The 21236-nt window shown below is 45.8% G+C and overlaps 1 protein-coding gene and 1 long non-coding RNA gene across 5 annotated transcripts in view; both read left to right on the top strand.

Moving 5' to 3' along the window:
- Positions 1 to 17691, top strand: part of LOC139416296 (bromodomain adjacent to zinc finger domain protein 2B-like) — a 39344-nt gene extending 21653 nt beyond the window's left edge. The window contains exons 9-29 of one of the 3 annotated variants that reach the window (XM_071164783.1): positions 432 to 533; positions 2527 to 2752; positions 2937 to 2998; positions 3101 to 3166; positions 3259 to 3909; positions 4562 to 4776; positions 4979 to 5053; positions 5186 to 5354; positions 5433 to 5495; positions 5624 to 5768; positions 5871 to 6472; positions 6593 to 6830; positions 7140 to 7295; positions 7553 to 7713; positions 8138 to 8203; positions 8665 to 8948; positions 9183 to 9318; positions 11005 to 11151; positions 16464 to 16738; positions 16878 to 17021; positions 17180 to 17691. In XM_071164783.1, coding sequence (XP_071020884.1) covers positions 432 to 533; positions 2527 to 2752; positions 2937 to 2998; positions 3101 to 3166; positions 3259 to 3909; positions 4562 to 4776; positions 4979 to 5053; positions 5186 to 5354; positions 5433 to 5495; positions 5624 to 5768; positions 5871 to 6472; positions 6593 to 6830; positions 7140 to 7295; positions 7553 to 7713; positions 8138 to 8203; positions 8665 to 8948; positions 9183 to 9318; positions 11005 to 11151; positions 16464 to 16738; positions 16878 to 17021; positions 17180 to 17339 — 4143 coding nt within the window. In that variant the 3' untranslated portion in view covers positions 17340 to 17691. Of the gene's footprint in view, positions 1 to 431; positions 534 to 2526; positions 2753 to 2936; positions 2999 to 3100; positions 3167 to 3258; positions 3910 to 4561; positions 4777 to 4978; positions 5054 to 5185; positions 5355 to 5432; positions 5496 to 5623; positions 5769 to 5870; positions 6473 to 6592; positions 6831 to 7139; positions 7296 to 7552; positions 7714 to 8079; positions 8204 to 8664; positions 8949 to 9182; positions 9319 to 11004; positions 11152 to 16463; positions 16739 to 16877; positions 17022 to 17179 lie in introns of those variants that run through there. The other 2 variants (XM_071164784.1, XM_071164785.1) reach the window with 2 other exon arrangements.
- Positions 17692 to 18162: 471 nt separating this feature from the next.
- Positions 18163 to 21228, top strand: LOC139416295 (uncharacterized). 2 transcript variants are annotated; one of them, XR_011635076.1, is made up of 3 exons: positions 18163 to 19295; positions 19425 to 19647; positions 20424 to 21228. It is a non-coding gene; the product is annotated as an uncharacterized lncRNA (long non-coding RNA). The 2 variants fall into 2 exon arrangements; XR_011635075.1 differs by having other exon boundaries at positions 18163 to 19329.
- The last annotated feature ends 8 nt before the right edge of the window (positions 21229 to 21236 follow it).

Here is a 21236-nt window from a genome sequence, read left to right as displayed (position 1 = left end):
GAGAGAGAAAGAAAGAGAGAAGGAGAGAATTAGAGAACGCACACTTAGATTCACACAGGACACCGAATAGGACAGGAGAAGTACTCCAGATATAACAAACTGACCCCAGCCCCCCGACACATAAACTACTGCAGCATAAATACTGGAGGCTGAGACATTAAAGTAAAACATATTTGTCACAGAAGTTTAGCAGCTACAAATATCTCTTGATACAGTGGGATATCTTTCCCGCAGGGCATTTACCACGTCACACAGAAATTATAAGAGGACATGTTTTTAGTATACAAACAGCAGTTGCATTTGATCTTATTTCATTAAACCGTCAGTTGCTCATACGGTGCGTGGATAACATGTGACTTGGTGACCTATGACCTGGCTTTCTCCCATGTTCCCCGGCTCTGTCACTGACCCATGGTCTTGTTCTCCCTCAGTACCTGAACAGGCACAAGGACACCGCTGTGACCAGGGAACACTTCAGCTTCAGCCCCCGCATGCCCGTAGGAGATTTCTACGAGGAGATGGACTCCGCTGAGGTGTGTGTGGATCTGTTGTCTGTGCTGACAGATCTGTCATCATAAATAGCTGTAGTAATAACTCAATGCAGACTGTCATAAGCCCTATTCGGACGGGATTAGTTTTACCGGGGGAGGTTGAGTAATGTAGTTGTGTGCACGAGCACAAAACAAATCTGTATTTTAACTTGTTATGGCTGCAATCCCACTAACGGGATAAGTGTCATCAACAACCGCTGAATTGCATAGCGCTACATTCAATAAATATTACTACAAATATTTATACTCATGAAATCACAAGTGCAACATAGGAAAACACAGCTTAGCCTTTTGTTAATCCACCTGTTGTGTCAGATTTTTAAATTATGCTTTACAGCGAAAGCAATCCAAGCGTTTGTGTAAATGTATCGATCGCACGACAAAACATTAAGTACACTTAGCATCAGGTAGCTTGGTCACGAAAATCAGAAAAGCAATCAATTTAATCGTTTACCTTTGATCTTCTGATGTTTTCACTCACGAGACTCCCAGTTACACAACAAATGTTCCTTTTGTTCCATAAAGATTATTTTTATATCCAAAATACCTCCGTTTGTTTGGCGCGTTATGTTCAGAAATCCACAGGAAAGAGCGGTCTCGACAACGCAGACGAAAATTCCAAATAGTTTCCATAATGTCCACAGAAACATGTCAAACGTTTTTTATAATCAATCCTCAGGTTGTTTTTAAAATATATAATCGTTAATATATCAACCGCAAATGTCTTTCACAGTAGGAGAGGGAAAAAAAGCAATACCTATCCAGACTGTTGCGCGAGCAAAACTCATGTGACCACTTGACGCGATGTTATCGTTCTGGCTCATTTTTCAAAATAAAAGCCTGTAACTATGTCTGAAGACAGTTGGCACCTTGAGGAAGCGATAGGAAAAGGAATCTGGTTCATATCCCTTTAAATCCAGCAAAGGGAGGCTATGGAACATGGAGTTTTCAAAATAGAAGCCACTTCCTGTTTTGATTTTCCTCAGGGTTTCTCCTGCAATATCAGTTCTGTTATACTCACAGACAATATTTTGACAGTTTTGGAAACTTTAGAGTGTTTTCTATTCAATACTAATAATAATATGCATATATTAGCAACTGAGACTGAGGAGCTGGCCGTTTACAATGGGCACCTTTTCATCCAAGCTACTCAATACTGCCCCTGCAGCCATAAAAAGTTAAGTCCGAATCTGCCATGTCAGTCATTTTTACATGGCAGGAGAGTAACAACTCCAGCCAGAATAACCTACAGATTTTTTTGGTTAACTCCAAAATCCCTGCGAATTGACATCCCTGTGTTTTGAGAGAAATGTCTAAGTTTGACAGGTGTTTGCTCGCGATTTGAGCAAGAAAGTGCTGCGCGTAGCCTTTACGTGAAGTGCCTACACTTTCACAGTGAATGTTTTTGTTTTATCAGCTTTTTGCGATTGAATTGAACATCGCCAAATGCATCATTAAAAGATATTGTGCCTATTTAATGCATCCTGTGCGGTTAATAAATCGCAAAGCAGCATACAACTCACCTCCAACGTTTGGAAATGACAGTTCACTTTCTCATCCATAGCCTAAAAACACGTATCAAGTGCAAGTGCGCTGTTTAGCTGACATCTGAAGGCGGGGGGGGCATTTAGGACGTCTTCTACCTCGGATCGCTGAAATATCCTAATGATTATGATCACACTTCCGCAATTCAAATATTATGGCGACACTATACCGAAGATGGTTTAGAAACTTGTGAACCAGTCTCGAGATATCAGACTTGATGAAATATCTTCACGCTTAGAAGAAAAAAAACTCCAGGCTTCCGTCATAACTGTCAATTAAAAAAAAATACAATTAGGAAAAAACTAATCCTGTGGAATAGTATACATAGCCAACTTTATCTAGTTGTACAAGTCCCATGCGAATAGGGCTGTGGTGTAATATCATAAAGAAGACACATTTCCCATAAATCTTTTCATATGATCTCCTCCAGGGAGTGAAATGGTGCCTCCTGGCCAATGAGGAGGTGCCTTCCATGATCATGGCCATCACGGGCCGCCGCGGCCGACCTCCGAACCCTGACAAAGAGAAGCCCCGCCCCCGAGCTCGGCGCACCAAGGGTGGGCTAGTCCGAAAGCCCGGCAGGCCGCCCAAACCAAAGATGGTGGACCTGCTTAGCAAGGTTGACGCCAGAATGCTGGAGAGGCTGGAGGCCAAGGGTGAGTGGACATAGCCTGGTGAAATGAGCCTGTTCACTGGTTGGAATGTAGGCCACTATACAGACTGATTCAATGGCAAGACGGGATTAGTAACGTAATATTGTAGAATATGTCTGCATCAAAAAGCTTGTATTAGGTTGTGGTGTTGACGCCTTGAATGTAGCTGTTGGATCTCTATTTTTAGAAGCTCTGACTGAGGAGGACAAGGAGAAACTTGTCAAAATCAAGAAGAAAATGAAGAGAAAGGTATGGTATACCAAGTATCAAAATCTGAAGACTAAAATTGCATCTTTGTGGTGTTTCCAGGTTGCTTCCAACACACTAAGTCAAATGGTTACTCTCTTCTAGGCAAGGATGAAAAGAAAGGAGAATAACCAGAACAAGAAGATCCGACAGGAGAAAAAACAAGCGAAGGTAAGGATTTACTTTATTTTTAAGACCAAAACACAAATCGGTCTCCCTCTTTATCTAATAAATCCCTCGCCTTCTGTGTTTCCTGTGCTCAGCTTGACAAAGCCAAGGAGACCAAGGACCAGGAGGTGGTGAAGGCTGAACCAGCCGACCAAGAACCCCCACAGCCTACCCCCCCACAACCGCCCGCCCCAGAGCCCAAAAAGCGTGGCCCTAGGAAGAAGAAAGCTGAGGTGCCTTTACCGGTCGTGGAGACGGACCAGGAGAGGGTAGCCCAGGGGAAGAGAGTGTTGGGGGCCAGGAGTAAGGCCAAGGCCCTGGCTAAGGCCCAGGCAGAGGCGGAGGCTGCAGCCCAGGCGGCCCTGGCAGCTAAGAAGCAGGTGGAAAGGAGAGCCCAATCCCAGAGACGGCTGGAGGAGAGGAAGAGACAGCAGATGATCTTGGAGCAGCTGAAGAAGCCCACTGAGGACATGTGTCTCACAGACCACCAGCCCCTTCCGGAGCTGTCTCGGATCCCTGGCGTGGTTCTCTCTGGCGTGGCCTTCTCCCACTGCCTGACTGTGGTGGAGTTCCTACACAGCTATGGCAAGGTGCTGGGCCTCCACATCCCCATGGACGTGCCTAGCCTCAGCACACTGCAGGAGAGCCTCCTGGGCCTGGGAGACAGCCAAGGCGAGGTCCAGGATCTGCTCATCAAGCTGGTGGAGGCTGCACTACACGACCCAGGCCTGCCACCGTACTACCAGGTGTGTGTTGTGGACTCTATGGAGCTAGTTTTGCTGATGGGTGTTCCTGTTTTTATTTTCTTTATTTATTTAAAGTTCTGGGCCTCCCGGGTGGCGCAGTGGTTAAGGGCCCTGCACTGCAGCGCCAACTGTGCCACCAGAGACTCGTAACCGGCCGCGACCGGGAGGTCCGTGGGGCGACGCACAATTGTCCTAGCGTCGTCCGGGTTAGGGAGGGTTTGGCCGGTAGGGATATCCTTGTCATCGCGCACCAGCGACTCCTGTGGCGGGCCGGGCGCAGTGCACGCTAACCAAGGTTGCCAGGTGCATGGTGTTTCCTCCGACACATTGGTGCGGTTGGCTTCCGGGTTGGATGCGCGCTGTGTTAAGAAGCAGTGCGGCTTGGTTGGGTTGTGTATCGGAGGACACATGACTTTCAACCTTCGTCTTTCCCGAGCCCGTACGGGAGTTGTTGCGGTGAGACAAGATAGTAGCTACTACAACAATTGGATACCACGAAATTGGGGAGAAAATGGGGTAAAATTACAAAAAAATAGAAAAAGTTCTGTCTTCATGTTGACATTTCACTGTTAGCAATAGTTTACCATTTTAAAAATGTAGTAGCATGTTAACCCCTAGTTCAACAGATTAACCAGTCCCCTTCTCCCTCCAGTCAGTGAAGATCCTAGGGGAGAAGCTGGTGGATCTGGAGCTGACTCGCAGCACAGTGTCCGAGGGCCTGCGAATCTTCCTGGAGTCCCACGGCTTTGACATGGAGGTGTGCAACGTGCTGCGGACCAAGACCTTCCATGCCCTCGGCCCTGACACAAAGGCTGCCATCCTGGGCTTCCTGGTGGAGGTCCTCAACGGTAGCAACATCGTCATTAGGTCAGGGTGACAATACAGATAAACTAAGGAGCTACCTGTCAACCTTCACGCCCTCGCTACTATTACTGCTGATATTTGTTTAATGAAGTATCCTAAGTGTGATGCAGACATCTTCCACAATGGAAATGTGTCAAAAGAAACCCCTTCTGGAAAGAATTTCCCACATTTAAGTGATGCCTGTTTGAATGTTTTTGCATTGCAGTGAGATTGACAACACACTGGAAAACATGGCTACTTACAGGAAGAACAAGTGGATCATCGAGGGGAAATTGCGCAAGTAAGGCCAGTCACGGCTCCTTTTAATTTAGCGTTTGTCTTAGTTGGTGGAAGGAGAGTGTGTGATACCACTGATGTTGTGTGTGTTTTGATATCTGATGTGTGTGATCTGACGTGCATGTGCTCCCCCCAGACTGAAGGCAGCTCTAGCACGGCGTACAGGGCGCTCTGAGGAGGAGCTGTGTCTCGAGGAGAGGAGGTGCAGTGCCAGGGTGGCAGAGGAGGAGAACCTCATTCTACAAGGGACCAGCTTCATGCAGAGGGGCCGCCGCACACCCAAGGAGGAGCCCAATCTCGGGGACGTACGTACGCGCGTGTCAAATTCAATGTGGCGGTGAGGATGTACTATGTATTGTACTCACCAAATGCCCTTTCCACAGACTGACAGCCCCACCAATGACAGCGTTCCAGAGTTGGAGAGGCAGATCGATAAGCTAACGAAGGTAAGGCTAACATACTCTGCAGTTCATCCTCCGCATTTGTTTTTTTATGTTGTGTCTATTCTAACTACATTGTGTGCGCATGTCTGGGTTGTTTTTTATATTTGCTAAATATTTCCTCTCCTCCACAGCGGCAGGTGTTTTTCCGTAAGAAGCTGCTCCAGTCGTCCCACTCCCTGCGTGCGGTCTCTCTGGGCCAGGACCGGTTCCGCCGGAGATACTGGGTCCTGCCCCACCTGGGAGGGGTGCTGGTGGAGGGGCCTGAGGAGATCCTAGGTGAGTCACAGAGAACCTGCCCTCAACCCTCTGCTATCCAACAAAAAAAGATCTTTAGCATATTTTTATTGACTCTAAACATATCTCTCCTCTGTCTGGTAGCGTCAGAGGATATCCTGGTGAAGGAGGTGCCTATCACTCTTCTGAAGAGGAAACCTAAAGTGGAGGAGACGCTCACTCCTACAACCCCTCCTGCCCCCCTCCCATCCCCTCTCCCTCCCAAGTCTCAGACTTCCTTCCCCCCTGAGGAGGACCCCCTCCCTGGCACTGCCTCTCTCATGAGCAGCCCCAGGGCCCGTGGTCGCCCCCGCAAGATCAAACCAGAGGTGGAGCTACACCTCCGCACTGCCAAGTGTCGCCGCCGTCGCCGTAGCAGCAAGTCCGGCGGGGAGGAGACTGGGCCAAGCGTTGCCCCAGAGGCCACCACCAACGGCTCACAAGACCTCACGCAGTCCGCCTTCCACAACTGGCTCAGCCACTTGCAGGGCGCCATAACTAACGGGACGGAGCCAGCAACAGGCAGCCAACCAGAGGACAGTGTGAAGGAGATGGCGGAGAAACAGGGGCAGTGGTTCAACTTGCTGCCCAAACAGCCGTGTGACAAAACCTCTCTGACAGAACCCCAGACCCCCCCCAGCACCCCCCCCAAACGCTTCCCTCTGACCCCCAGCACCCTGCCCGCCCTCGCCGCTCCACTGCTGCAGGTGAGTCCCAACCTCAGCCCCCTGCACACTCTCCAGGACCCTCATGGGAGAGAACACTCTACATGCATTTTCATATGATCTCTTATTAAACAAGCACTCTTTCTCCCTTTCCCTCTCCAGTCTGTCCCAGCCCCCTCGGACTCCCCACCCCAGGTGGCCCCTACCCAGACCCCCACCCCAGCCAAACCGGGGCGCAGGCGGAGGAGGGGCAGCAGGGGCAGCAGGGGCAGCAGTCCCGCCCGTAGGGTTGGGGCTAGAGGGGCTGCAGCTAAGCGTCGTGGCCGCCCTCCTTCCACGCTCTTCCAGGAGATAGAGCAGCAGTACTTCACTCAGCTCGTGGTCAAGCCCATTCCAGCATGTAAGCCTTCAATTCAATCCATTCAGTTCAAGCCCATTCCAATACCACTGTGGTTACGTGTATCACATTTCCTCACTGCGGTTTCTGATGAGACTTGTCAGCAATGTAAACATGCTGCAATTTGAGCTGTTGATTTGGCTTGCATGATAAATGCATGGTTAGCCGAAAATACTAGCATGTTCAAGAAGATCAGTAGTGGTTGACATGTTTGTGATGTGGTTAGCCGATATGACTAACATGGTTAGCTAACGTTGATATGCTAGGCGGCGATGCGGGTGTCTAATGTGTGTGCTGCTGCTGTTGCTTTAGCGATGGTGCGTGGCTGGTGGTGGATCAAGGAGCCTGAGGAGCTGACGGCTACCCTGCAGGCCCTGCACCCGCGAGGCATACGGGAGAAGGTACTCCACAAACACCTGGCCAAACACATGGAGTACCTGGCTGAGGTCTGCACACGACCCATCAACGGTGAGGCAATGAACACTGGTCACTCAGTCAGCTATAGGGGAAGATGTGATAATAAAAGGTGTACCGTGTTTCGGATTGCTTGTGTTTTATATTGAAGCTGCATTTGACATCAATGGGACTTGGTTTAAATAAGGATGGTTTTGTAATGAATGGAAACTGGATGACGACACGTCTTTCTGTTCCCTTTCTCTCTTGACCATCTCTCCCTCTCTATCCCCTTGCCTCTTCCCCTCTTCTCCACCCTGTCCTCTCACCAGACACTATATTCCAGGTGAAGGTGGAGGTCGGCGAGGCCCTGCTGGAGGCTCTGCAGCAGCCGTGGCAGGTCCAGGAGCGGGCTTTGGAGACAGACGTCAGCGCCCTCCGCTGGGTGGAGGACCTGGAGCGGAGGGTCACCGCCGCTGACCTGCACCTCAAGGTGAGGCGCCAGGGGGACAGTGGGGCTGTGTTGCAGTAGTCTAAAGTGGATTCCTGTGTTTGGTTCAATGCCTTTCCCTACACCTGGACCTGGAAATTGAATTGGGGGAGAGGAGATTCCCAAATAAGACCCCCCACGTTTACAGCGTTTTCGGATCTGGGCGGACAAATGCGAGGAAGACACTTTAGACTGTGGAGATGCACCCAGGGCTGCGTGGGTGGTTGTTAGATATGCTAGAGCTTAATCGTTTTGTCAGTTTTACTATGGCTGCAGTTGCACTGAATGTCCAGAGGGTGGAGTATTTGGCCTGTGTTGCTGCAGTTTGTACAGAGTGACTGTGTGTCCCCCCCCCCCCCCATGTCATAGTGTCATGCAAAAAGAGGTCACACTCATCACATCACATGTCCATGACTTATATTTCAAGATGGCTCCCCAGAATGGAAGGAGTGACACTGACAATAGCACGGAAACGCCAGGCGCAGGATTCCAGGTACAAACCAGGTTTCAGATCTAATGTTCGCTCGTCGTCACCCTGTCTTAAGATCTACACTCGTTCACACGTCTTCATGTTTCCCCCTTTCCTTTATTTTCCTTTAATTGTATCTATTACAATTCCTATTTTCCTACACCTCTTAAAATGACATGGAGTTGTCCCAAATATCCCAAAAACACCCCTGCTCCTTACTGTTACAAATATGAGCTGTTTGTCTCTCTGCTCCTTCTATTCACCCTGCCTCTGTCCTTTTTTAGGGGCCTGCTGTTATGTTGTTAATTAGTAAACGTCGTTATACAAATGTGTTGTTTGATGTCTTCACTTGATGTCGCTTACCTTACCTCACAACCCTTTTTGAGTCTTTCTCTAGCTTCAAAGTCCTTTTGCTAACTGCTTTTTGGTTGTCGAGAACTATAATATTCTCTTTTCTGTCATTCTCCCTCCTCCCCTCCCCTCAGCCCTACACGGTCCCAGAGGCAGACTCCACACGTGACGACCTGCGGTACTACGAGCATGACACGGACCCCCGGGATGACTGGATCGTGCGGACCAAGAAGGAGTGGTCGGACCTGCCCCGCGTGGCCAGTCACCCGCTGGACCTGGCAGTGCTGCGCCTGGCCAACCTGGAGAGGAACATCGACCGGCGCTACCTGAAGGAGCCCCTCTGGAATCTGGCTGAGGTGGTACGTCTCGCCCCGCTCACCCCCGAGGAGAGCCAGATGGGCCAGATGGACGTCATGAGGTGAGAGGAAGGGACAGGGTCAAAGTCAGGCTAGGAGGTTAGAGGTTGGAAAGGATGGAGTGGATGGGAGCGTGATTTAATCGTAGTAGGTGGGATTGGATTTGTGTAGCATTTGGTCAATTTGCTTAAAACACTTCAGAGTGATTTAAGCTTTTTTCTCACTTAAGCTCTTAACTGTTTCCGTAATCTCTTCCTTCCCCTCTCTCTCTCCTGTCCCCCCCCCCCCCCCCCCAGCCTGGAGAGTGAGATAACCTCCAGGTTGCGGACATGGCGTCAGGCCCTGGATCGTTGTCGGAGCGCCCCCCAGCTGTGTCTGTGTCTGCTGCAGCTGGAGAAGGCCATCGCCTGGGAAAGATCCGTGGTCAAAGTGGTGAGGACAAATCCACTAGCAATATTCAATATCTACACTGAGAATAGAAGGTATTGTTTTAAAGGGAGGGAGGAGGATGGATGTTGGCAAAATTAGTAGAGGTAGCAGACACTTTGATCCAAGGCTTTCGACTCTGTCAATCACCACATTCTTATCGACAGACTAAACAGCCTTGGTTTCTCAAATGACTGCCTCGCCTGGTTCACTAATTACTTCTCTGACAGAGTTCAGTGTGTCAAATTGGAGGGCCTGTTGTCCGGACCTCTGGCAGTCTATGGGGGTGCCACAGGGTACAATTCTCGGGCCCACTCTCTTCTCTGTATACATCAATGATGTCGCTCTTGCTGCTGGTGATTCTCTGATCCACCTCTACGCAGATGACACCTTTCTGTATACTTCTGGCCCTTTGGACACTGTTTAACTAACCTCCAGACGAACTTCAATGCCATACAATTCTCCTTCCGTGGCCTCCAACTGCTCTTAAATTCAAGTAAAACTGAATGCATAATCTTCAACCGATCGCTGCCCACACCTGCCCGCCTACCCATCATCACTACTCTGGACGGTTCTGACTTAGAATATTTGGACAACTACTAATACCTAGGTGTCTGGTTAGACTGTAAACTCTCCTTCCAGACTCACATTAAGCATCTCCAATCCAAAATTAAATCTAGAATCGGCTTCCTATTTCGCAACAAAGCATCCTTCACTCATGCTGCCATACATACCCTCAGAAAACTGACCGTCCTACCGATCCTCGACTTCGGCGATGTAATTTACAAAATAGCCCTCAACAAATTGGATGCAGTCTATCACAGTGCCATCCGTTTTGTCACCAAAGCCCCATATACTACCCACCACTGTGACCTGTACGCTTTCGTTGGCTGGCCCTCGCTTGATACTCGTCGCCAAACCCACTGGCTTCAGGTCATCTTCAATTCTCTGATAGGTAAGGCCCCACCTTATCTCAGCTCATTGGTCACCATAGCAGCACCCACCCGTAGCACGTGCTCCAGCAGGTATATCTCACTGGTCACCCCCAAAGCCAATTTCTACTTTGGCTGCCTTTCCTTCCAGTTCTCTGTTGCCAATGACTGGAATGAATTGCAAAAATCACTGAATGTGGAGACTCTTACCTCCCTCACTAGCTTTAAGCGCCAGCTGTCTGAGCAGCTTAGAGATCACTGCACCTGTACATAGCCCATCTGTAAATAGCCCATCCAAATACCTCATCCCCATACTGTATTTATTTATTTTGTTTATCTTGCTCCTTTGCACCCCTGTATCTCTACTTGCACATTCATCTTCTGCACATCAATCACTCTAGTGTGTAATTGGTATATTGTAATTACTTCGCCTCCATGGCCTATTTATTGCCTTACCTCCCCTTTTTTACCTAATTTGCACACACTGTATATAGAGTTTCTTCAACTGTATTATTGACTGTATGTTTTGTTTATTCCATGTGTGTGTCGAACTGCTTTGCTTTAGTCCTGGCCATGTCGCAGTTGTAAATTTGAACTTGTTCTCAACTTGCCTACCTGGCTAAATAAAGGTGAAATAAAATGTTTTTAAAAATTAAACATCCAAAGCAGCTTCCAGTAAACACATGCAGTATATTATCACTGTCTCAAAGACAGCAACAGAAATTTTGTCTTCAAGACTCTACCTGTGTGTCTGTTGTAGACGTGTCAAGTGTGCAGGAAGGGGGATAATGATGAGTACCTGCTGCTGTGTGACTGCTGTGACCGCGGCTGCCACATGTACTGCCTGAGGCCAAAGGTCACCCAGGTGCCAGAGGGGGACTGGTTCTGCCCCACCTGTTTCTCCAAGGTGAGGACTGACTGGGGATCTGCTCGGCTAGCCTTATGGATTACAGCAGTGGTCACTGGTCCCCTAAAGGTCGATCCACAGCTTACTCAGTCATTTAAAGGGCGTGCGTTTTCCGGAGTCTGATTTTTTGGGGGATCAATGTATACCTTTTGGTAGCATGATACTTTGCCGATCCTTGCGTTCCTAGACTCCCAAATAGCAACATTCAGACGGGTGATAGCAGTGATTTTCTTGTCTTCCCTTGCTAGCTTGCTTGCTTGCCAGCAAGCTAGCTAGTGTCGTGTCTTTGGCTATGCCGGATTAAGTGATATGGCATGCTATTCTATAAAATCCTTTCTCCGTAATTAATATTACCGGATTGAGCTAATCATGTAAATGTAATTAACTAGAGAGTCGGGGCACCACAAAATAATATTTATAGAGCTGTTATCTTCCAAATAAACTCTTAAAGACCTAGTAATATTTTACCTCAGTAGCAGTCAATGTTAATCGTCATCTTAATTCAGTCTCATCTGAAAGTTGTAAATTCTTGTTTTAACCGGAACACGCGGCAAACAACGAAATGCACCGTGGTCTACTCGCGAGAAATATATCACTGGTCAAGCTTATATCTCCTGAATTTCAATCGGCTGGCTCTTTGTCCTCGCTCGAGAAATGAGTAATGACCGAGCCTACCCGCGTCTGAAATGCAGGAGGCAGAAATAGCCCTGCGTTTGGCCAAACGCTCTATTTCTCAGATTTCTATAATTAGCTTTATCAGCCCTCATACAGAAATGTATTCACTTACGTTATCCACTGACTATGTCAGAGAACAACACTAAGGCGGGGAATCCTCAGCACACACACACACACAATAATGCTTGTCTCTAACACCCATAATGTGTATAATAAACTTGGTATATTATGTGATCTGCTTTTCAATTTTATACAGGCTGAATCAAAATGAAAGCGTCATTCTATTTTAGATTCCTCGTACGGGAGCACCAATAATGTGTCTTTGGCTATGCCGGATTAAGTGATATGACATGCTTTTCTATAAAATCCTTTCTCCGTAATTAATATTACCTGATTGAGCTAATCATGTAAATGTAATTAACTAGAGAGTATGTGCACCAAGAAATAATATTTATAGAGCTGTTATCTTCCGAATAAACTCTTAAAGACCTAGTAATATTTTACATCAATGGCAATCGTCACCTTCATTCAGTCTCATCTGAAAGTTATAAATTCTTGGTTATCTTCACGAACCCTGGCTAACAAGTTGAATCAGCAATACAAAATTGGGTTTAATTATTTATTTACTAAATACCTAACTAATCACACAGAATGAATCATACCTTGATTACAAATTACGTCATCAAGGAAAATGTCCCTGGCGGGCGGAACAGATATGACAGCTGGTTACACAAAAGAAAAGGGGCTGGGTTTGAGTGAAAGAGCAGGAAGACTGAGGAACAAAGGGAGAAGCTGTGCTGTCGTAAATACAGTATCTTATGCATTCTAAATTACCGCCCATTTGGAAAAGGAAAATGCAATAACTATTTACTCTGAGCTGCGCTTCGGTAGGTTGGTGGTAGATGGAAGGCTGTGTTGCCAAACCGAGTCCTTTGTCCTTTGAAGAATGTCTCTGGCGGTCAATTGGATACGTTGTAGTAACGTCGTTGTGTGGTAGATGTGATACTCTGTCTGTTCTTTCCTAGACCACGTTTGCAGCTGCTGTTGCTAACTCAACGGCTCTGTAGTGAATAAGAGTTCAAAGTTCATACCATTCGCAACCAAAGCTCACGCTGAGGTTGGCTTAGTTCTGTAGTTGACATGTTAGTCCTTTTAACGCAGAGGCTGCAGACCTCACATACTTGGAACAGGAGGTTACATTTTCGTCAAGGCTTTATATAGTGGAGCGAGAAGGGTGTGTTTGAAAAGTTTTATAGCCCATGTCTCTTCACAGGGGCGGGCCACTAACCTTACCCAAATCTCTCATTTGGAAGCTAAAATTACATTTAATCTCTTCACCAATAATTTTATATTCAAACATTTAAATTGAGCAACAATTCCATGTGAATCGGATAACTACAATGTGCAGACTTTCCACTGTAGAGTTTGTCATCCTATCATTGATGAGAATGTCTCAGATGACAACCGAACTGACATCATATTCATTAAGTACCACCGCATATGTTCAATTGGTCGGATTACCAGAATATAGTTAATCCCCCCCCCCCCCCCCCCCCCCCGACCTTCTGATACTTCCAGAATCTCTACGTTAACCAAGGGGTTTTCAAATTTCACATCAGTAGGGTAGAGAGAGGAAAAGGGTGGGAAAAGGTATTTATGACTGTGATAAACCTAACCCCAGGCCAACGTCATGACACTAGCTTTTTAGCTTCCCACATGTCCATGTGAAATAATCTGATTTATAATAAAAATGATGCCTTGGCTACCCTACAATATTGTAACCTACAACAGTATACCATTTTGATATGCTGCTTGAATGCATTCACTCCCATATCGGCTAGAAAATAGAATGTAATCATTTTAGCTCATGTAGTAAAAGCACATGGCTAACACCTGTTTTTACCTTTTTAAAGTAGACTGGAATCGCGTTGTATTTAGTTGTATTTATTTGCACCAAAGAAAACAAGAGATAGACAACAATACAGACAAAATAATAATTTAAAAAACAACCTACAGGTGTGGTTGGAAGTCCAAGGGCTTATTTGAAAACCACACCACAAAAAAACTATATTCAATACATAAGTACACAAAATTAAAACCGATAACAAAAGTATAAAGTAATTGATCAGTAATCACACAAAAAAACATATTTGTTTTGTTTAAATGTATGTGAGTGTGAGAGAGTTAGATGGAGATGACTGAGTAGTTTGGCTCATCAGGCTGACCCCCAGTCTGCGCTTGATGTTATTGAGGGATTATGTTATGTGAAGATAATAGTATAGATGTATTATCAGTATTAACCAGGAAGAATCCATTGAAGGGTTAGGTGAACTTTCTGGGAGGTGCATAACTGGCGTACATTGTCGTAAATAGACAAGATATTGACTTTCTTAAACAAAGGTATAGATGGAGCCAGGTAATTAGAGGAGGTGTCTAGTCTTGCAATGTATTTTGTATGAGTAATTATGTGTAGTTATGAGGCATATGCACCTTCCAGGAAATGAGATATGGGTAAAATGAAGCTATATTATAGAGTTAGGAAGCAAGCCTGATGAACCAAACCATTCATCTTTCTGATCATATCAACAGATTTCATCCCTTTGCTGCAGACAAATTGAATATGATCTTTCCAGGAATACTTTTAATCAATTAAAACTCAGAGCAATCTAGTGGATGTAGTGTGTTTCTTTTCATTCCCACCAATTGAGATTCTGGCTCTTTTTTTTTTCAAACAATATTTTTTATTCTTACTAGTGAATACAATAAAGTTGTATTTGTTTTTTAGCATTTAAAGATCTTTTTTTTTTCTGGAACTATTCAGAAAATATGGCCGTGCCTGAGTTGGCTTCATTAATTTGTGAATCAAAATTCTTGTGTGATAAAATCAAATTGGTATCATCAGCAAAGAGAATGGGAAGTACGATAGACACAGCAGCAAGGTCATTGATATAGAATAGGAATAATAAAGGTCCAATTGTTATACCCTGTGGCAGCCACAAGATGTCTTGGCCCTGATAGATCTGTATCGTAAACATAACTATATAGCCAATTATACAGTTTGAAGTTGGAAGTTTACATACACTTAGGTTGGAGTCATTAAACTCGTTTTTCAACCACTCCACAAATTTCTTGTTAACCAGCTATAGTTTTGGCAAGTCGTTTAGGACATCTACTTTGTGCATGACACAAGTCATTTTTCCAATAATTGTTTGCAGACAGATTATTTAACTTATAATTCACTGTATCACAATTCCAGTGGGTCAGAAGTTTACATACACTAAATTGAATCTGCCTTTTAAACAGCTTGGAAAATTGATTAAATGGGATTAAATGTCAGGAATTGTGGAAAAACTGAGTTTAAATGTATTTGGTTGAGGTGTATGTAAACTTCCAACTTCAACTGGATATATGTAATATAAATAGCTTTGTTTTTAAGGAGAAAAAAATAAGAGGAGATGAGTGAGAATAAATGTTTCAGTTAATCTGGTCATATTAGAGGTAATAGTGTATATATTGTGGTAGAGGCATTTTAGTTCAACGTCGAAGGGGGAGAAAATGGTTGTTGCAAATGGGATCCCAGTGCAAAGTGGCCTTTAAAACCAAAAATGGTTCCCAAATGGTTGTCCAGATTTTAAGAGAAGAAACAACAACCGGATTAGAAGTCAATTTGGATGCAGTAATGGGAAAGGACCAAGCTTCTAGCTGGCACCAGTCTGTCCCAGGGGTATGAAGCCAAAATGTGAGTTTCTGAATGTTAGCAGCCCAGTAATAGAATATGAAATTAGGTAAAGCTGAACCACCTTCAGAGTGGTTTATTTGAAGCATTTGTTATTTTTATTCTGGAAGGAAGATATCAGCTGCTCCAGAGATTTGAAAAAGTTTTTTTTATTCAAAATTTGAGAGGAGCAATACTGAGTTGAAAGCGAGGTAGGCAGGCCTACGAACTACAAGGAGCCCCCTTATTTTGTGACGAAAAACGACAGTAATGTACTGCGATGAGTTTCAATTTTATTTTATTTATTTTACCTTTATTTAACTAGGCAAGTCGGTTAAGAAGAAAATCTTATTTACAATGACGGCCTAGTGGCCTAGTGGGTTAACTGCCTGTTCAGGGGCAGAACGACAGATTTGTACCTTGTCAGCTCTGGGATTTGAACCTTCCAGTTACTAGTCCAACGCTCTAACCACTAGGCTACCCTGCCGCTCAGCAATACATAGTCTGCCGAGCCTCTAACCAGAGGGCAGGGGTTCATAACATCGCAGATAGAAATGACCTGCCTTTTCAACCTGGGTTAGATTGAGAAACTGATTTACTTTTTGAAAATTCAACCAAAAAGTCACATTGATGCAATGTGATTACAATTATCTGCCCTGTCGTTTTGGCAAATTTAATTTGAAACTGAACCGTTATTAAACCGTGATACTGTCAGTAGCAGTGAGGCCCTTAGGCCTAGTCATGCTAACACCAGCCTCTCTACCCACAGCTTGCTGTGTAGTCACGCGTCACCCAGGCTACCGTACACCCTCCTCTCCTTCCAAACCTGCTACTCTGTAAAGTGGCACTGAGTCCTCTTTAACCTTTCCCCAGGGCCTTTTTTTTACTCTCTGTCTCACTGTGTCTTGTTGTTGTTTGTAAGGCGAGTGACGGTGAGTCACCACATAGCAACCAGCGCTCCTCCAAGCAGAGGACCCGGGTGAAGAAGAGGAGGTACGAAGACGACAGTTCTGACGAGGAGACGGTGCCCAGCAGACGTAGTGGCGGTGGTGATGGCATGGCAATACGACATAAGGACGGCGGCCCCGCCTCCTCCTCCTCCCGTTACTCGGGAGACGGGGGATGCACGACGGGCTTCTCGCCCGCCAAGCGCCGCCGCATGACCACCCGCAACCAGCCCGACCTCACCTACTGCGAGTGAGTCTGAACTTAGAGCAGTTATCTCCTCACTGTTAGTCGTTAATGGACCACAAGCTTCCATTTACTGACTTCGGATCACTTCTTGTTACACTGGTTTCTGTTGGACCACTTCTAACGTGTGTGTGTGTGTGTGTAGAATCATCCTTATGGAGATGGAGTCTCACGCTGACGCCTGGCCCTTCCTGGAGCCAGTCAACCCCCGCATGGTGCCTGGCTACCGACGCATCATCAAGAACCCCATGGACTTCCTCACCATGAGGGAGAGGCTGCTACAGGGAGGGTACAGGGCACTACTTCATTCTCTGTCTGTGTCCGTCTACAACATGACCCAAACTTCCTTTTAAGGAGGCCGGTTTCTCTCGTTTCCCATCATGTCACTGAAAACCTGTCACCTTTATATTTGACCTGTCTTTCTCCCCTCTCCTCCCCTGCTCCCAGGTACTGCAGCTGTGAGGAGTTTGCAGCGGACGCCCATCTGGTGTTCAACAACTGCGAGCAGTTCAACGAGGACACCTCCGAGGTGGGCATGGCTGGACACTCCATGAAGCGCTTCTTCGAGAACCGCTGGGCGGAGTTCTACGAGAGCAAGGACAAATAGGAGCCCAGGGCGCTGGGGGTGGGGCCAAGGACAGTGCCCTAACCCCATTGCCTGACGCTTATGCTCTCCATTACTACTAAGACTGTCTGGGCTGGAGTCTCCTCCAGCCCTGTATAGATATGTATAGATTTGGTTATTTGTCGTTCTTGTTTTTCCTTTTTAAAACCTCGACTCTGTTGGGTTGAAGTTCTCTGGATGACAGAGAGGGGGATGTTTGAGCTCTCCACCTCTCTTCCCTCCCATTGCACCCTCACTTCTGCACCTGCTTGGAATTCTGCTGTCGTCACGTTCTCTCCTAAGCCTCACCCCTCGTCTCATAACAATGCCACGATATTGGTCCATCCCTTGCTCTGAGGGGCTGGGGGGGGTCTGAGGCCCTGAGTTGATTGGTTCTCAAATTTTACCCTGTGTCATGGTCCCGGTCAGGAGGTCTGCTTCGCTTCAGACCGGACATGCTCTTACCTCGTTTCGACCACAAGTGGATGAAAACCCTACGGTTCGCTCTAAACTCAAACACTTTGGGATTGGATCCTCTCTTAACTGTTCAATGGAAATGTAATGTGTGGTCTTATGCCTAGAAGCAATTTTTCCCAATATATTTTTATTATATATTCTATATATATATATATATATATACATATATATATAAAGAGTACAATAGCTGGGATTATTTAATAGCAATAGCTTGTAGTGAATATGTACAGACTCCTTAGTTGAGATGTTTAGACGATTTCTGAAAAGGCCAGTAAAACAAAGTGGAAAGGATCGTTTTTTTTTCTCTCTAAAGACTGTCACATCACAATGTAACCAACCCCTAACTCACACACACACCTACAGGCACACATACACACGACTACCCTGCTTCTGTGTGAAGGACACCGGTTTCAGAAACTGGAGGCTTTTTTTTCTTCTTTTTTTCTTTTCGTTTTGTGTTTTCACTGCTTCGTAATCACAACGAAGACCGGTAGTCACAGCAATGGGAATTTTCAGGTGAGGTGTGCCCATAGACTGTGTGAATAGGACTAGTGAGGCGCTACCGCCATTTTGAACCTCTGTTTAAAACACTGTTCGCTTTGTGTTGCAGCTTACCATATTGGTCAAATTGTGCGGAAAACTAGCAAGCTGCTGAAATATTATCGGTTGACTGTTCTGTAGCAATATGTCATGTTTTGACCGACATCCTTTCGTTGGAAGAATTGTTTTGATATTTTGGAAAAATGTCACTCAATGTTTCATAGTGATAAAAAAAAAATATATATATATATATCTGCATTCTAAGTTTAAAGGATCTGAACAGGTATTTGGGAAACACTGAAAATGTTCAATCGTCAATTTGATACTAACGTAGAAACATAGGCCTGTGCTTCTAAAACAAGAAATCATAACCCCCCCCCCCCCCCCCCCCAAAAAAAAGTACAGCGGAATAACAGGAAATGTGCGTTGAGAGGTTTTTGTGTGTAGGTTTCTGCAGCTTGGCAGTAGAGAACAGGCATAGCTTGTGTGTTAGGAGAAACTTTTTGTTCTTGACTCGTGCTGAAAAAAGGCTTCTATACAAATATGTGCACATTTAGCTAACCCCACGTTCTTATTATGAATACATTTTTTTCTCTGTTGAAAAGGGGCCACTGCGCTCCATAGCTTGGCGTGGTTGGTGGGTTATGGGAAAGGTAGGAAGGCGACAGGGCGATACTCCACAATCCAGGTTTTATTTAAAGCTTCGTACACTGAACTGAAACCAGTCGATAGGAAATGCATTGTTGTGTTCCTTGCTACACAAAAGGGACATTCTTTTTTCTATATTTAAAAAGAAAAGACATGAAAATAAAAGCAAATGTGGTGTTAAGTGAATTTTTAATAATGTACAGTTTTTGTGACTTTAAATTTGTTCCTTTCTATATTTTTAGGACCAATCTATCATTTTTAAGAGGACGTATTACGAGACCATGTTGTATCGAGGTGATGTAACACGTGTGCATCTGTAGAATGTACTGTGAGTTGAATAAAAAAACATCTAGTTGAGAGACGACACTCCAAATGTCCCTGGGTCCTCATTTCACTCCTGTTTTGTGTTTTATTAAATCACAGTAGCAGTCTCGTATAGTAGCCTCCCCTTGAATGGAGGTGTAAGAGCAGCGCGGTGCACACTCGCAGACAACCCTATGTACATCTCAGTACCCTGGTGAGCCCTGTCTGGAGCACATGCTGCAGGGAAGGCCCTCCAGTCGGCGCCAGCTGGACTTCCTCTTCTTAAATGGGACCGAGGGGGGAAGAGGTCTCATTTATACCTTTCACACAGAAACCAAAATGGGTGAGTGTGCTGATCGTTTAGAAGTTGGTGCTATGGAAGAGGGAGATAACGGCGTAACCCTTCAAATACTTTCTTCTGACACTATCCATGCACTCTCTATTCTGGGATTGATGGATGGTCTCCATCTCCCTTGTATCCCTTAGCTGGCACTTTTCCAGGGGTTTTAGTGGCAACCAGTTAGAGGTGTGTGTGTGTGTGTGTGTGTACGCACATGGTTGTGTCAGTGTCAGCACTCTGGGTGGAGTGGACTGAAAACTCCCCAGCCAGCGGGTTCCACTGCTCGACCCCACCCATCCTGCCCCACACAGGGGGGCTTAACTCCACAAAAGGGGCATAACAACGCCCATGGAGGGGGGTAATCCACCCCATAATGGGCACGCTACCGCCCCCCCCCAACCAGTTAATTCTGGACCGGGTCTTGTACGGAGTGGGCCCCTGATGCCTAGGGGGCTTCTCTTGGCCATTGACCTCGTCCGGTCCCCTCTTGTCCCCCAAACACCACTTTATCAGCCAGGTCCCCACCACACCACTGGGTCGAGGTGTTATGTAATCATCTTGACATTTTTTTTAAGCCTGACCTGTTGGATTTATCAGTTCTAAACTATCACACAGCCTGTCCCACAACACGTCACAACTTGAGACTCATGGACGTGCAATTTGGCTCATATCTTGACTTTATTGCAAGGATAATGTCTGTAAAATGGTTATCAAATACCTCAAAAAAAGTAAATACATTGGGAGTGTTAAAACACAGCAACTCTTTGTGTTTTTTTTAGGGTGGATCTTCACAGGGGTATTTGTTTCCTATCAAAGATGATGAGAAAAAGCATCCATTGAGCCAGCATCACAATAGGCGCCATGGCAACTGCATCATGAAAGAGACTGTCTCCATGGCGATTCGAATGGTACCTCACAAGTAGGTTGATGAAAGAGAAAAAGGAGGAGGGGCTGGAGGAGATGCCATGGTGCGTGGGAGATGAACAGTTACATATTAGATCATTGAAGATAAACTTTAGATTAGATAGAAACCTTTGGCCCTTTTTAATCCCGGTAAAGTGTTCAGTTCTTTTCCGTGTGGAAGGATCATGACGTCAAGGTCAACCTTTCACTGTCCTTCAGACAACCCTGCGCTCATCCCGCTGTCACTGCAGCCTCCATCTTTTTCTCTGCCTCTGTTTCTCTATGCCAACATGATAACGTTGTTACAGCTATCAATCATTCAAAAAAGTATTGATTACAATATGAGGGATAGATTGACCTTGTGGTTGGATCCAGTCAAGCTGTACCCATACACAGTTGCTGATCAGTCCATCCCATAATGTGGACGCTGTAATTGTGTTTGATAATGATTTGGCCTGTTCAGGATATGGCTCCTCTAGCTCTCGCCGTCTCTCCTCAGTAATGGGCCTCTCCTCAGTGTCATTGATATGAAAATGAGTCCGAGGAGCTATGATGTGTGCCAGGTGCTCAGGACACTCCAGCTGAGCTCAGCCCAGGAGGAGAAGCCCTCGCTTGGGGAACATAGCCTCATACTGGGGGAGGGGGAATGGTGACCAAACGCACTTGGACAATCACTCCACCTAATTCAT

This window comes from Oncorhynchus clarkii, chromosome 9 (assembly GCF_045791955.1).
Source record: "Oncorhynchus clarkii lewisi isolate Uvic-CL-2024 chromosome 9, UVic_Ocla_1.0, whole genome shotgun sequence".
NCBI lineage: Eukaryota > Metazoa > Chordata > Actinopteri > Salmoniformes > Salmonidae > Oncorhynchus > Oncorhynchus clarkii.
This window is presented reverse-complemented; position numbering and strand designations above follow the sequence as displayed.